The sequence below is a fragment of the Euprymna scolopes genome, chromosome 24 (genome assembly GCF_053919585.1).
Source record: "Euprymna scolopes isolate OS-2025 chromosome 24, ASM5391958v1, whole genome shotgun sequence".
In the NCBI taxonomy this organism is placed as follows: domain Eukaryota; kingdom Metazoa; phylum Mollusca; class Cephalopoda; order Sepiida; family Sepiolidae; genus Euprymna; species Euprymna scolopes.
In genome coordinates this window covers 49,022,949-49,035,815 of record NC_136505.1, presented here as the reverse complement: position 1 = coordinate 49,035,815, position 12,867 = coordinate 49,022,949, and the positions used below count along the sequence as shown (strand labels likewise).

Here is a 12,867-nt window from a genome sequence, read left to right as displayed (position 1 = left end):
AAAGTTTTACGGAGAAAAAGAAGAAGAAGCCAGGAAAAACGGCGAAAGTGTGCTAAAATCGGGTTTTATTTTGTCTTATATTTTATATGTGGGCCAAAGGGGTTTACGTTAGATGAAAGTTTAACACATTCGCTGCCAACTACGCGTATTCTCGTACGTTGCCATTTACTTTTTTTTTTGCAAAAGGCTTGCCTGTTGGGAACGGCGATAGTGTTAAAACAAATTGAATGTCAAAAGTCAAAGGAATTGACCTGATATTTAAGAAAGAAAATCCAACTAAAAACATCCAAAGGTTGAGGAGGAGGAGGAGGAGATGATGATAATAATATATATATATATATATATATATATATATATATATATACATGCATACATACTATTATTTCAGGCCAGAGAGCTTAATACATTCTCTACCAACTACGCGTATTCTCGTCTCCTGACATTTACTTAGCTTTGCCCACTACGAATAAACTCGTAGTAACAAAGTTCTTTTTCTATCAATCAATGCGCGCTCGCTACGTACAATAACTGTCTTTAACTCGAACTGGCATCTCAAAATAACACATATTGAATTGTGTGCTTTTTTTTAGTTATCTCGTATTTGGGTCCTGCTCTGCATTATATATTTTTTTTCTAGCGAATACGTATATAAGATATAAGTTGAATGATTCACTAGAAATGAAAAACTGATTTGAGTTATTTTTATTACAAAAAAAAAAAAAAAAAAAATACAAACTGAATCCCCCCCCCCCTGATAATTCCTTTAGTAAAATTGGCTCGTGATGTGCCGACAAGCGTATGAGTCGGGCCTACCTGCGGTGAAAGGCGAACCCGAGACCTTTCGATTACAAATAAAGTTCACTAATGAACTACACCCATCTTACCCCAAAGTGACGACTTGGTTTCGCCCGACGACTTTGCGGGTTTTGAAATACACCTCTTTAATAACGCGTCTCGCGTTATTAGGTTTTCGTATCGTGGCGTGTCGATTCGGCGAGATTGTTCGGTTCTACTTGGGAACGTGTGTGTCGATTAAAGGGTATTGGCGTGGCATGTCGATTCGGCGGTGGGATTCAGAATTGCGTGGACGAATTTGTTAAGGACCGTGCCATCACATGTGAAAACATATATATATATATATATATATATATATATATATATTACAATTTTTTTTCTGACGCTCTCCCTCGTAAAGCGACAGTGCCAATTCCTTTAAAAATAAATACAAATTTAATATATATTCCATTTTATATTCATATGCATTATTTATTAACTTTATTTTTTGGAAATAGCAGAAAAATAGCTTTGTAATGATAATAAATTTAATAGAACTATAGCTGGTTGCTGGCCAGTTAAAAACAACCTTCTTATTTTCTCACAGGCGTTAAAGAATAACTAAACATGACCAGTGGGAGAAATGATTTTTTTCATAGTAAATGAACAGTTTTGTAGTGTCTCTTTAAAAGAAACTAATAGATGTGTGCGTATCAGTCTAAAAGTTGTGGTAAGCAGAACTTTCTATGTTTTTTTTTTTTATCTAAGCGAGTAAGGATGGAAGACATATTGGATTTTGACAAAATCATTCGGAAAGTGTTTGGAAAAGCAATTTCTTAATCCTTGAAACGACTTTAAAGGCAAAAATCAGGAAGTGTTCATCATTTCCATATTGAATGAGCATTAGATGACTGATAATTAAATAATCACGGACTCATTTAATGAAATATTTGGTAACGGTCAAAATTGGGATAGAAAGAGGACATAACAATGAGTGGGGAAGTATTGGCTACAACCCTTAACTATGATTTGTTTAGGAGAGTGTTTCTCCTATGACTTATACTAGGAATTTAGTATTTTGTATGAAATCGATAGAAATAGCCCGGAAACATGCATCAGCTGTGAGCAAGTAGCATGTCCATTTTGGATTAATGTGTGACCTCAGTGTTTCTTATCTTATACTGCTATTTTCTGGCAGAAATAACCGTGCTTATTTTATTATATATGGAGATTAAAACGGTCGGATTCTTGAAGTTAGACTTACATAGCAATACATAGAACAGATCAATATTTTATTCTGATTTGTCAATTTTTACTTATCACTGTTACACCATGTTTTTTTTTTTAAATATAAAAACGTACTTTACCTTTTTAGGACACACACACACACATATATCGCAATGCATAGAACAAATCTATATTATATTCTGACGCGCCAATTTTTGAATTTGTAATATTTGTAATTTGTTGTTATCAGGTCGACAGGAAAGTTCTTGCGGTTTTAAACTTTTTAATTCAGATAAACTTATCTCGACTCAAACAAAATTTATTGATCGAAATAAGCTCCATCAGAATCAACACACTTTTGCCAATGCAAAACAAGTGTATTTATCTCAGTAACGTAAAAATCTTACATTCCAGTGACAAGGCGTTTTCATCTCTCATTAAAGGCGTTTTTTTTTTATATCTCCTAGGTATTTGAAGCATTTCTCACGCAGAAAGGTGTTGAAATGCTTAAATAAGTAGTAGTCGATAGGTGAGAGGTCTGGAGAGTATGGTAGATGAGAAAGAGTTTTGTAGCCCAATTCGTTCAACTTCTGTAGGGTCAGTTTAGCCACGTGTGGCCGGGCATTGTCGTGGAGGAGAATTGGGCCTTTTCTGTTGACTAATGCTGGGTGTTGTTGTCGAAGTTTCTGATGCATTTTATCCATTTGTTGACAGTACTTCTTCGTCGTAATGATTTCGACTGCATTCAAAGAACTGTGGTCCTGGATATGACCTTAAACTATATCCAGTAGTGAGGCCCTAGCATTCGGACTTTGGGGAGCGTGCAGTCACCCTTTAATTGCCATTGCTCCCAGGTCCACTCTGACCCGGAGTGGTAGTACCTGTTAGGGTCCCAACAATGGGTTAAATAGAAACCGACTTAAAAACAACACATTCTATTTAAAAAAATTTTCTTCAAAATCTTTGGATTCGGCATTAAATAACCCGAAAAGGGTTGATATGCCGTAAAACAAAAATAACCAACCAACCAACCAAAAAAAAAAAAAAAAAAAAAAAGAAGAAAAACTGTAGTAGATGAAACCAGTCGTAGACCACTAAACAATCAGCATCACTTTCTTTTATTGGGTGTTTCTCTTTTTTTAAAACCTGAGATATCATAGAATATAACAGAAAAAAAAAAGAATCAAATAAAATAAGAAAAGTAAATGAAAAACATTAAAAAAAAGTAGAAAATAAGTACAAACCAATTAAGGCATAGATAGTTATTATAACTACGCTTAACATCAACTGCAATCGATCTTGTATATGGTTTTTATGTTTAGCATTCGTGGTTTTAAACTCTTCATATATTTTTATTTAGTACACGATCAATTTTTAATCTTAAAGTATCTTTTTTTTTTTTTTTTTTAAATCTTTTCAGTATCACACTTAAGGGACGAGAATGAAGATCCAGCTTCAAGAAAGATTACTATTTTGCCAAAAAAAAAAAAAAAAAAAAAAAAAAAAAAAAAAGAAAGATGTCACTGAGTTCACAAAGTACTTTGAATGCTGCCAGAATGAAATGTAATAAAACAAAAATGATCTTCTTCTTTATATTCTAAATCAGTTTTTTTTTGTTTTATTGAATGCATGTCGATTCTTACAAAGGATATTTACGATGCAGGGTCGATTTAATGCAGGAGGATCGATCGATTTTCGATGAGCCATCTATACATATAAAGCAAAACGGTATGTGTGTGCCACGGCACCACAGTTAAACGGTTGTGCTAAACTAACTTGACCTCACACTATATCCAGTGGTGAGGCCCAAGAGTGCGGGCTTTGGGGAGTATGGAGCCACCCTTTAATTTTCATTGCTTCCAGGTCCACTCTGACCCGGAGTGGTAGTACCTGTTAGGGTCCCAACTATGGGTTGAATAGAAACCGACTTGAAAACAACAAATATATTCTATTAAATTTTTTTTTTCAAATTCTTTGGATTCAGCATTAAATAACCTGAAAAGGGTTGATATGCCGTAAAACAAAAACAACCAACCAACCAAAAAAACTGCAGATTTTGAATCAACATCCTCGGTCCGATGTTCTTATAAATGTCAAAAGTTCTTGAAACTCTTTTTTCAAAACAAATGAATTCAAAACGATGTGTGTATATATATATATATATAAGTTCAACTGAACTAATTGACTTTTGCCGGGTTAGGGTTTAAAGTTAGTTTAAGTGGGGTTAGAATTTGTTCAGCGTTAGGTGAGGGCTGGATAAGGGTTACAGTAAAAAAAGACCCTTAGTTCTGTTCAAATTCTGTAGAAGCTCATTAATAAATTGCAAATTTTATATTCATGTTTCTTTATGTTTCTTTCTTTATTCTAGACAATCTAACTATTTTAAGAAGCTAATATAGTTTGCTTGAAGCATTGTTTAGTGTGTGTATATATATAGGTCATTTATAGAAGGCAATACAATGCATGCGTATAACGGATCGACACAAACCGAAGCAAACGAAAACATAAAAATGATGGCGCCAATCTTCTGTCTAATAAGAAAACGCCATGCTGTATCTAACGTCTGATGCACTGCAACATCTGCTACAGCTATACTTGTTCGAAGTTGGAATTGGTTTCCTGGATGCAGGCCTAGGCGTGTGATGAGAAGACCTAGGTTTATCCAGTTATCAGGGTGACCCTCTTGGCGTTGCAGACAAATCCGATGGAAAAGCTAGTCAATACAGTCAGAGCCAGGAGTTGCCGAAAAAGTGTGGCAATGCTTCATCATCCACTTATCGGGACTCCAAACAGGATTTTTTTTGTCGACGTTTACTCCTTTAGCCTTTGCCTGTCCCAAGGCATCCCCAAAGCAGTAAAGCTATTTGCCAATAGCTGGTGAATGTTTGAAAATGTTTCTAATTTTGATGAAAATAACGGAGATCATCATTGTATGGTTTTGTATCAAAATCAAAGCGAAATCCTTAAATAATTATTGTTAAAAAGAGTTGAGCGAAAGAAACGCAAATTCCGTAACGGTGACAATTTAGAAAATATTTCCAATTTTGACGAAAATAACTGGGGTCATCATTGCAGTTACGGTTGTGTGAAAATGAAAGCGAAATCCGAAAGAGTTGGATGAAAGAAACGCAAATTTCCATTTCATTTTTAAATGAAGATATATAACAGTGGAATAAGCTATGAAGATTCCCACTTTTATTAATACAATACATATGTATTTTAATATACTTAGAACATTGCATTGGGTTCTCACTTGCTTCAGAATAATCTGATAGAAGTACCGTATCGTATGATATTTCAGAAAGTTTTCCTTCCTCAAATATGTGTCCGATTTTAGTCCAAACCTGCATGCAGGGGTTATTATATTAATCTGACAGCCAACCCTTGCACATTTTACAGAAAGTCGAAAAGGTACTTTTTTGTTGTGATAAACTCTGTTTGTTTAAGACTAAATGATAAGAGGTTAATTTAGTTTGCTTGAAGCATTGTGTAGTTTGTATATAAAGGTAATTTGTAAAAGGAAATACAATGCAGAGGTTTAACGGATCGATATGAACTGAAGCAAATTAAGACACACTGATTTCAAAATTTCCATTCGATTTAATCCATAGTCATTAGACGCCAATTATATGCAGTGGGTGCATTAAGTATCCGATACATAGCAAAAAACTCATGTATTTTTATTAGACGAAAACAAAAACAATAACAAGTGCTATTTTAGTGTATTTTTGTATGATTTTTGATACGAGATTTGTATTTATTATACGAAAATACTTTAGAATAACACTTTGCTATTGTTTGTGTGTAATAAAAATACATCAACTTTTTGCGTTGTATCGGGTACTTATTGCACCCACTGTAAGAGTTCCTGAATTTCAATTCTTTTCTGGAGACCACTAAAATTTTAAGACATTTTTTAAAAATCACAATCAATGGGTTTTAATCAACATTGGAATTATATATTCTATGCTGGAAAGGACTTGGATGTCTACTAGACACTATCCTCTAGTGTCTAGTAGTAGTCTACTAAGGTTTCTCTGTCCAGGGACATTCTCATACCAGGTTGTCCTGGCGTTTGTCAGTATGAGAATGTATAGAAATAAAGACAAGAGTCTCATTCTAACAATTAATAGCAACTTTCGCGATTATCTTCGTTGGTATGACATATACGAAAGAGTATTGGGAAGAGTTCCTATGCAGAGACATTGATGAAAGATTAAACAGACGTGTTGAAAGAAAAAGAGTTCATGGATACGTATTGAAGTTAATACCGCCAATTTACTTACCTCCCCACAAAGGCAAAGTTAGAAACAAGGTTGGTTTTTAATGAGCAGAAAATCGAGCTCTCAAAAGGGGCACTCTGGATAGAAACAAAAATAATAATTGTCTTAGTTTAGAAGGATTTCTCTTCCACGGACTGAGTACAGAAAAAATGAAGTGTAGCATCAGAACAGATACTACACTGTGATCTTTTAACTTTTGAAATCATTACCATATACTGGGTACAATATAATAATCAATAAAGAATTGGCTTTTTCATAATAATTACGAAATCTGTATTAATCAAAATATCTGTGATGTTGGTCTGAAAAAGTTAGTAGTCGGAGCATGTGTCCATGTATGGACAGGAACAAAAAATAGAGAGTGCTGTGGGAGAAGGAGAGTTCATGTGTGTACCATATTTAAGCTCGTGTACGGAGGTAGCCATGTTGGCTTGTTTGTCTTCTTGTTGATCAGGGTCAAAGTTACGCCCCGACAGCAGAGTGTGTAGTCAATCGAGAACCGAGAAGAACAAAAGAGAGCGATGGAATTGCAGTGGGTTTAACCTTTTATAAACTCAGTCACGTGGTCAATCGGCCTAAGTGATGGTTTTTGATTGGACAAACCAGAAAGAAACCCCCCCCCAAAAAAAACCCTCGATATGGCTACTCTACTTTGGCTTATACGAGGATTGGTGCACCTTCTGTAAGTGATGTTGCCTATAGTCATAACTAGGGCTATGACAACAGCATATTCTTTTAATTGTTTTGACTCTCGAGTATATATCCGACACAGTTCGACACAGTTAATCAACCGAGAACCACATCACTCTATATAAAAGCATATAAGATATCAACGGATACACACTCGAGAGTCAAAACAATGAAAAGAATATGCTGTTGTCCTAACCCCAGTAATAACATTAAGCTGAATACTCCACCAGGATACATAAATTCTTGTTCTGGAATCTAGTAAGTCCAAGAAACCAAAAAGAAAAATAGACTATAACGGTCAATAAGTGAGAGGAAAGGCCAAGGATCACTGGAAAGATGGCGGGATCGTTCTACCGTCCCAACGCAATCTTCTACCTGTACGGCTTAAGATGGTGTACTGTTGTCAGATCTGAAGGTGGAGTCCCAAAAAGCATCCATTTCCTGCCTTGACAGAGTACAGGACCTTCTTCGAAATTTGGTGGCCAATGACCTTTTCGCTTCCCTACTTCCCCTTTCTCACAAAAAAGACGTTGCGAGTCTGTCTCTAATCTATCGATACCTTTATAGTTGGTGTTCGACTGAGCTCCGATCTATAGTCTCTCCCCATAAAACGTTTACAATAAATATTCGCCTAGCTAAAACAACCACCACCAACTTTCCTCACTCCGTACATGTGCGCGAAATTAAACGAAAATTCCATTAGCAGAGTTTCTTTCCTAGAACGTCCCGTAAGCAATACCGTTTGTCTGCTATCCGACTGACTATAACATGGTCGTCTTCAAGTCTAATGTGAATGAATTCCTATTGAATCGTCAATTTAGATAATCTAACCCTACCAAAGCTCCATCGTATCTGGTCTTGTCTTACCGTCCACTTAACATTTATCCTTGAGTGGCGTTTGAGCCTTGATAAGTAGTAGCCTTCCAAGTAAAAATAAGGTTTAAATAATAACCAATATACATAAAATAAATTACAATAGTTTAAAGTTCCCTTTCTACAAACCGACAACACCTTTGCACCGATTTCATCTAAAAGGATTTTGTTTCTCCTTTGACTGCATTTTGTTACTCACGAGTTATCCATTTTGGACAAATAAAAGAACGGAGGCAGATTTGCGTCGAAATTTGGAAAAATACAATTTCGCTGGAAAATGAGATCTGTTTAAAATGGAAGTAGAAGCATAAGATGGAAATAAAAAAGACGAATAATCTTTTATAATATGAAATTATAATTTCTACGTCTAATAAAATAAAAAAAATCTGTTTCAAAGATGTCTGAAATAGTTCCACATAAGTAGGTCTACCAGGTGAACAAAACACATACATGTACTATATTGTCTGGATGTTATAAAGGAATTTAAAAAATTCAATAAAAATGGCAGATATATTTAATAAACGAACATGAATCTATTCAACATTAAAAAGAAAATTAAAAGAAATAAATCTTGAAGCAATCTTGAAAAAAAAATTAAAATAAAAGAAAGAGGCCAAAGAAAATCCCAAAATGGACATGTTTAGAGAAGAAAATGAATAAAAAAAATTCGGGCATCTAAATCGATTTTTAAATAATAAAACCAAAGTAAAAGTTTGAGACGAACGTTTTATGAAACATTGTACGTGCTTCTTTTCAAACAACCATTAGTAGAATTCTAGTCGTTTTTCTAAACGCCATGTTGTTGAATGATATCAGCGAGAAAGGAAACGCTATTATAAAGAGCAAACGAAAAGTTTTAAAAATATTTTTGACTTCGAGATAAAATCTGAAAATAAAATGGCCACAGACTTTATGCAATATTCTCTTATATAAATGTATACAGACAAAAAGAAGATATGTACTTATAAAGGGAAATATTATTTCGCTATTTACGTATAAATGATACTATTCAAATTTCATCTTACCGATAAGCACCCAGCTTCCATATGAAGTTAGAATTCCTAGGCGGCTCGTGATCGATTCTCGGTGAGGAAACGCAAATAACGTGTTAACGTGTTTTATATACTGGGTGCGATATAAGTAACGGAATTTTTAATTTTATTTTATAATGTATATTTTCTTTCTTTATATTTTTTAAACATAAATTTGCTAAATGTTCATTTCTTTTAACACATTTTGCATTCTGTATACTAGAAGAAACATCGTTTCCGGGCGAGTAATTCCCACACGGAACAGTTTTGCACCATTTTTATGTCTTCCTACGAAAATTAATGTGTGGGGGATCAAAAATCATTAAATCATTTTTTATTCTAAAACGAGAATATTTTAGTAGATTGGTGGCTGTAGTTAACGTCACGGACTGAAAACCTGGGTGTGCCAAGTTCGAATCCAATTCGTTCCACAAAAACACTTACATCAAAATAACACCTGACCTCGTGTATAACCCGTTAAACAGAAGCTAAATAAATGCCCAGCAAGGAAGTAACAACTGAAAAATATCAAAATAAAATATGCCAAATTAAAAACATCAACATTTCTATGTTTCTTATACCGCCTATAGCTCTAAACACACACACACACACACACGCATATATATATATATATATATATATATATATATATATATATATATACATATATATATATATACACACACACATAAAGGACTTTCTAAAAATAATTCCTCCTATTTTTATTATAGCTCAATAGATCAGAGAGAACTGCAAATTGCATTGTTATGATGACTGAACTTATGCATTCATGAACTGAAAGTTTCATCTCTCTGTTACATATATTGACGATGTAAGACTTAAAAAAACAACCCCTTTATCATTGACACGCGTCAGAAGCAGAGTTGCGTCATTAAATTCCTCCACGGAGAAAAACTGAACCGATCAACATTTTCCGGTGCCTGGTGGAGGTTTACAAAGCTGATGCAGTTGGTGTCAGTACAGTTAAAAGATAGGTTCTTTGATTGCAGAGTGGCAACTAAGAGCGCCTCGGACATTTGCGATCGAGGCATAAAAAAGTCGGGCAAAACTGCACGCAGAATGGTGGTGACTATGTAGAAAAATAAATTCTCTAACACTGCTTTTGACGCGTGTCAATAATCTAACAAAACTCTCATAGTTTCTTTCCTAGGACTGCTAGACTTTGGAATTCCCTTCCCGGTTTTTGTTTCCCTGACTGTACTGACATGCAGAAGTTCAAGTGTAATGTAATCAGACATCTTGCTACTCATCTCCCTATATCGTATCCCTACAAATAATGTCCCAGACCGTAGCCCCCTATATCAAAGTGGCACTGTGCCTTGCTTGGGGTAAAAATGCAATAAGAAAGGTATACATAGTTATCAATTTGCATCTAAATTAATTTATTAATCATTATGAATTTTGAAATACAGATGTAAGACGTAAGGGTTACAATCGTGGACTTATATTTCGTTTAATGCAGTTCAGTGAAAATTACGTAAAGGGAAGGTTAAATCTAAGTTTATATCTCCAATTTTTGTGGAGTCTTTACAATGGGTATTATACGCCAAATAATACATATCCGACAGCATTCCGTTTCTTTGAAGTAAATTATATTTGATACAAACGGCTATATGTCTGTCGGTTTTCTCCATGTTTTCAAACTCTATCGCCTCCGAAACTAAAAGTCGTAGAGCGGCGCTAAGAGCTTCAAATGATTGGATTTTTTTACGGGTCATTCTTTTAAGGGTCTTTAGCCGGTTAAAATTGTATTTAAGAGATCAAAAATGGGTCAAAATTGAAAAAAAGAAAGTTAAATATTTTGTACACTCATCTTAATTTATTTAAAAATTTTAATTAGTTTATATGCGTATCACGTTGGTACAGTGGTGACGTCACCAGCTTTGAATGCTTCGGTTTCGATTCTAGCTGATGGCACCTATTTTTTTTACTTTTGAAATAACGACTCTATAATAATATATACAAAATCTGGACAACTTAAAATATCATATTTAAGCGTATTTTACGCCCGGGTAAAGCCGCTCTCCCCGCTAGTACATGAAAAATATTTTAGGGAGTAGAATAGGGACACAATTTCCCATTTGAAAATTAAAACATTTCAGAATTGCATTGGATTTGTTCCGTAGTCATTAGATACCAATTCGGTAAAACTCCCTGAATTTCTATTTCAGTTTGAAACTCCTTAATCTTAAGATATTTTTTAGAATAAAAATAATGTAATGAATTTTGATCCACACACAAAGTTTTGAATCATTGTGTCCTGATTTGAATCTTCCTAGGAAGACATAAAAACGGTGCAAAACAGTTCCATTCGGGAATTACACGCCCGGGAACGATGCTTCTTTTAGTATACAGAAAGCAATATTTGTTTTAAAAAAGAAAAGATTTATGAAATTAATTAAAGAAAATTATAAAAGAAATAATAAAGAAAATATGCATTCTGGGATAAAATTAAAAGTTATTTTACTTATACCGACCCTTGCATATGAAATATAAAAAAAATCTCTCTATATATCTATAAAGTTGATTTTTTTTCTCGCTTTGACATTAATACTAAAAGCCTACCTTTTCTATTTAAAATCATTAAAACGAACTTCTTAATATACTCAGTCATGGATATGCGAGCAACTACATTTAATTTAGGTTTACTAATTTGAATATTCCTTCGAAAAACGATCATTAATTAATTAATTATTCATTTTTTATGGTTTCTTATTAGATAGTTGCTTTCATTTCACTATTACACTGAATTTATATTTATGCATAGTTTCTATATTCTACATAATTGCGTAGAAGTTAAAATGAAAACGTCCTAGGACACAGACATATTTTTATCTATCTATCTATCTATCTATCTATCTATCTATCTATTTATCTATCTATCTATCTATCTATCTATTTTCCCCCGCTCTCTCTCTCTCTCTCTCTCTCTCTCTCTATATATATATATATATATATATCATTATTTCAAATTCGAGTGTATTAATTCGTACAAGCAGTAGCAACTAACCTAGTAGGCCTTTTTATTTTATATAACTTAACCAGAATAATCGAGACAAAAAATATAGGACTCTATAGTGATGACAGACTGCTAATTGTCGAGAACTCCAACGGCTCCAAAAGCTTAAAAACGAAGAAAGCCTTAATTAAAGAAATGAAGATAATTAATCTAAATATTGAAATGAAATCTAATTTAAAAACTGTCAACTTTCTCGATGTTACTTTTAACCTAGCAAACAATACATATGAACCTTATACTGAAAGCTGTTTCAATCCACTATATATACACTCTTTATTAAATCAACTGAAACATATTATTAACTACGTCCCCAAATCCATCGAACATAGAATTAGTACAAACTCATCAAAACTAGAATTTGTCAATAAAGACATACCCTTCTCTGAAGCAGCTTTAAAAAACAGTGGGTATACTAATACAACCATCAACTGTATCAAATCAACGCATCCCATAATAAAACACACAGATCTAGGAAAATTATTTGGTTCAACCCTCCTTTTAATATAATGATCAAAGATAAACTAGGAAAAAATTCTTCAAATTAGTTAACACGCACTCCTCCCAAATAACATATTACATAAAATCTTTGATAAAAATACTATAAAACTCAGCTACAGCTGCAGTGATAACATAGAAAGAATAATTAAAAACACAATAATAGAATACTTAACAACAACAACAACAACAACAATAATAATTGCAATAATATGAGTAACACAAAAAACTGCAACGCACAAAAAAGTCAGATGCTCAACAACAATGCTTACAGACTGAAGTTGTATTCAAAGATACTATTCCACCAATAAAAAAAATACTACATCGGTCTTTCTGAAACTCCTTTAAAGACCGTCTTAGAGTGCACAAATGCTTTTTCAATAACCCCAACCACCTCAACAAAACCTACTGAACTACACACTACTTAAACCTGATTCAAAATAATCTCACACCC

General features: G+C 33.7%; 1 protein-coding gene across 4 annotated transcripts in view; it reads left to right on the top strand.

The window, feature by feature from the left end:
- LOC145246695 (uncharacterized) overlaps nt 1-3,603 on the top strand; it is a 15,411-nt gene extending 11,808 nt beyond the window's left edge. For all 4 annotated transcript variants that reach the window (XM_080108418.1, XM_080108419.1, XM_080108420.1 and 1 more), the window contains one exon: nt 3,422-3,603. In XM_080108418.1, coding sequence (XP_079964544.1) covers nt 3,422-3,433 — 12 coding nt within the window. In that variant the 3' untranslated portion in view covers nt 3,434-3,603. The remainder of the gene's footprint in view (nt 1-3,421) is intronic.
- The last annotated feature ends 9,264 nt before the right edge of the window (nt 3,604-12,867 follow it).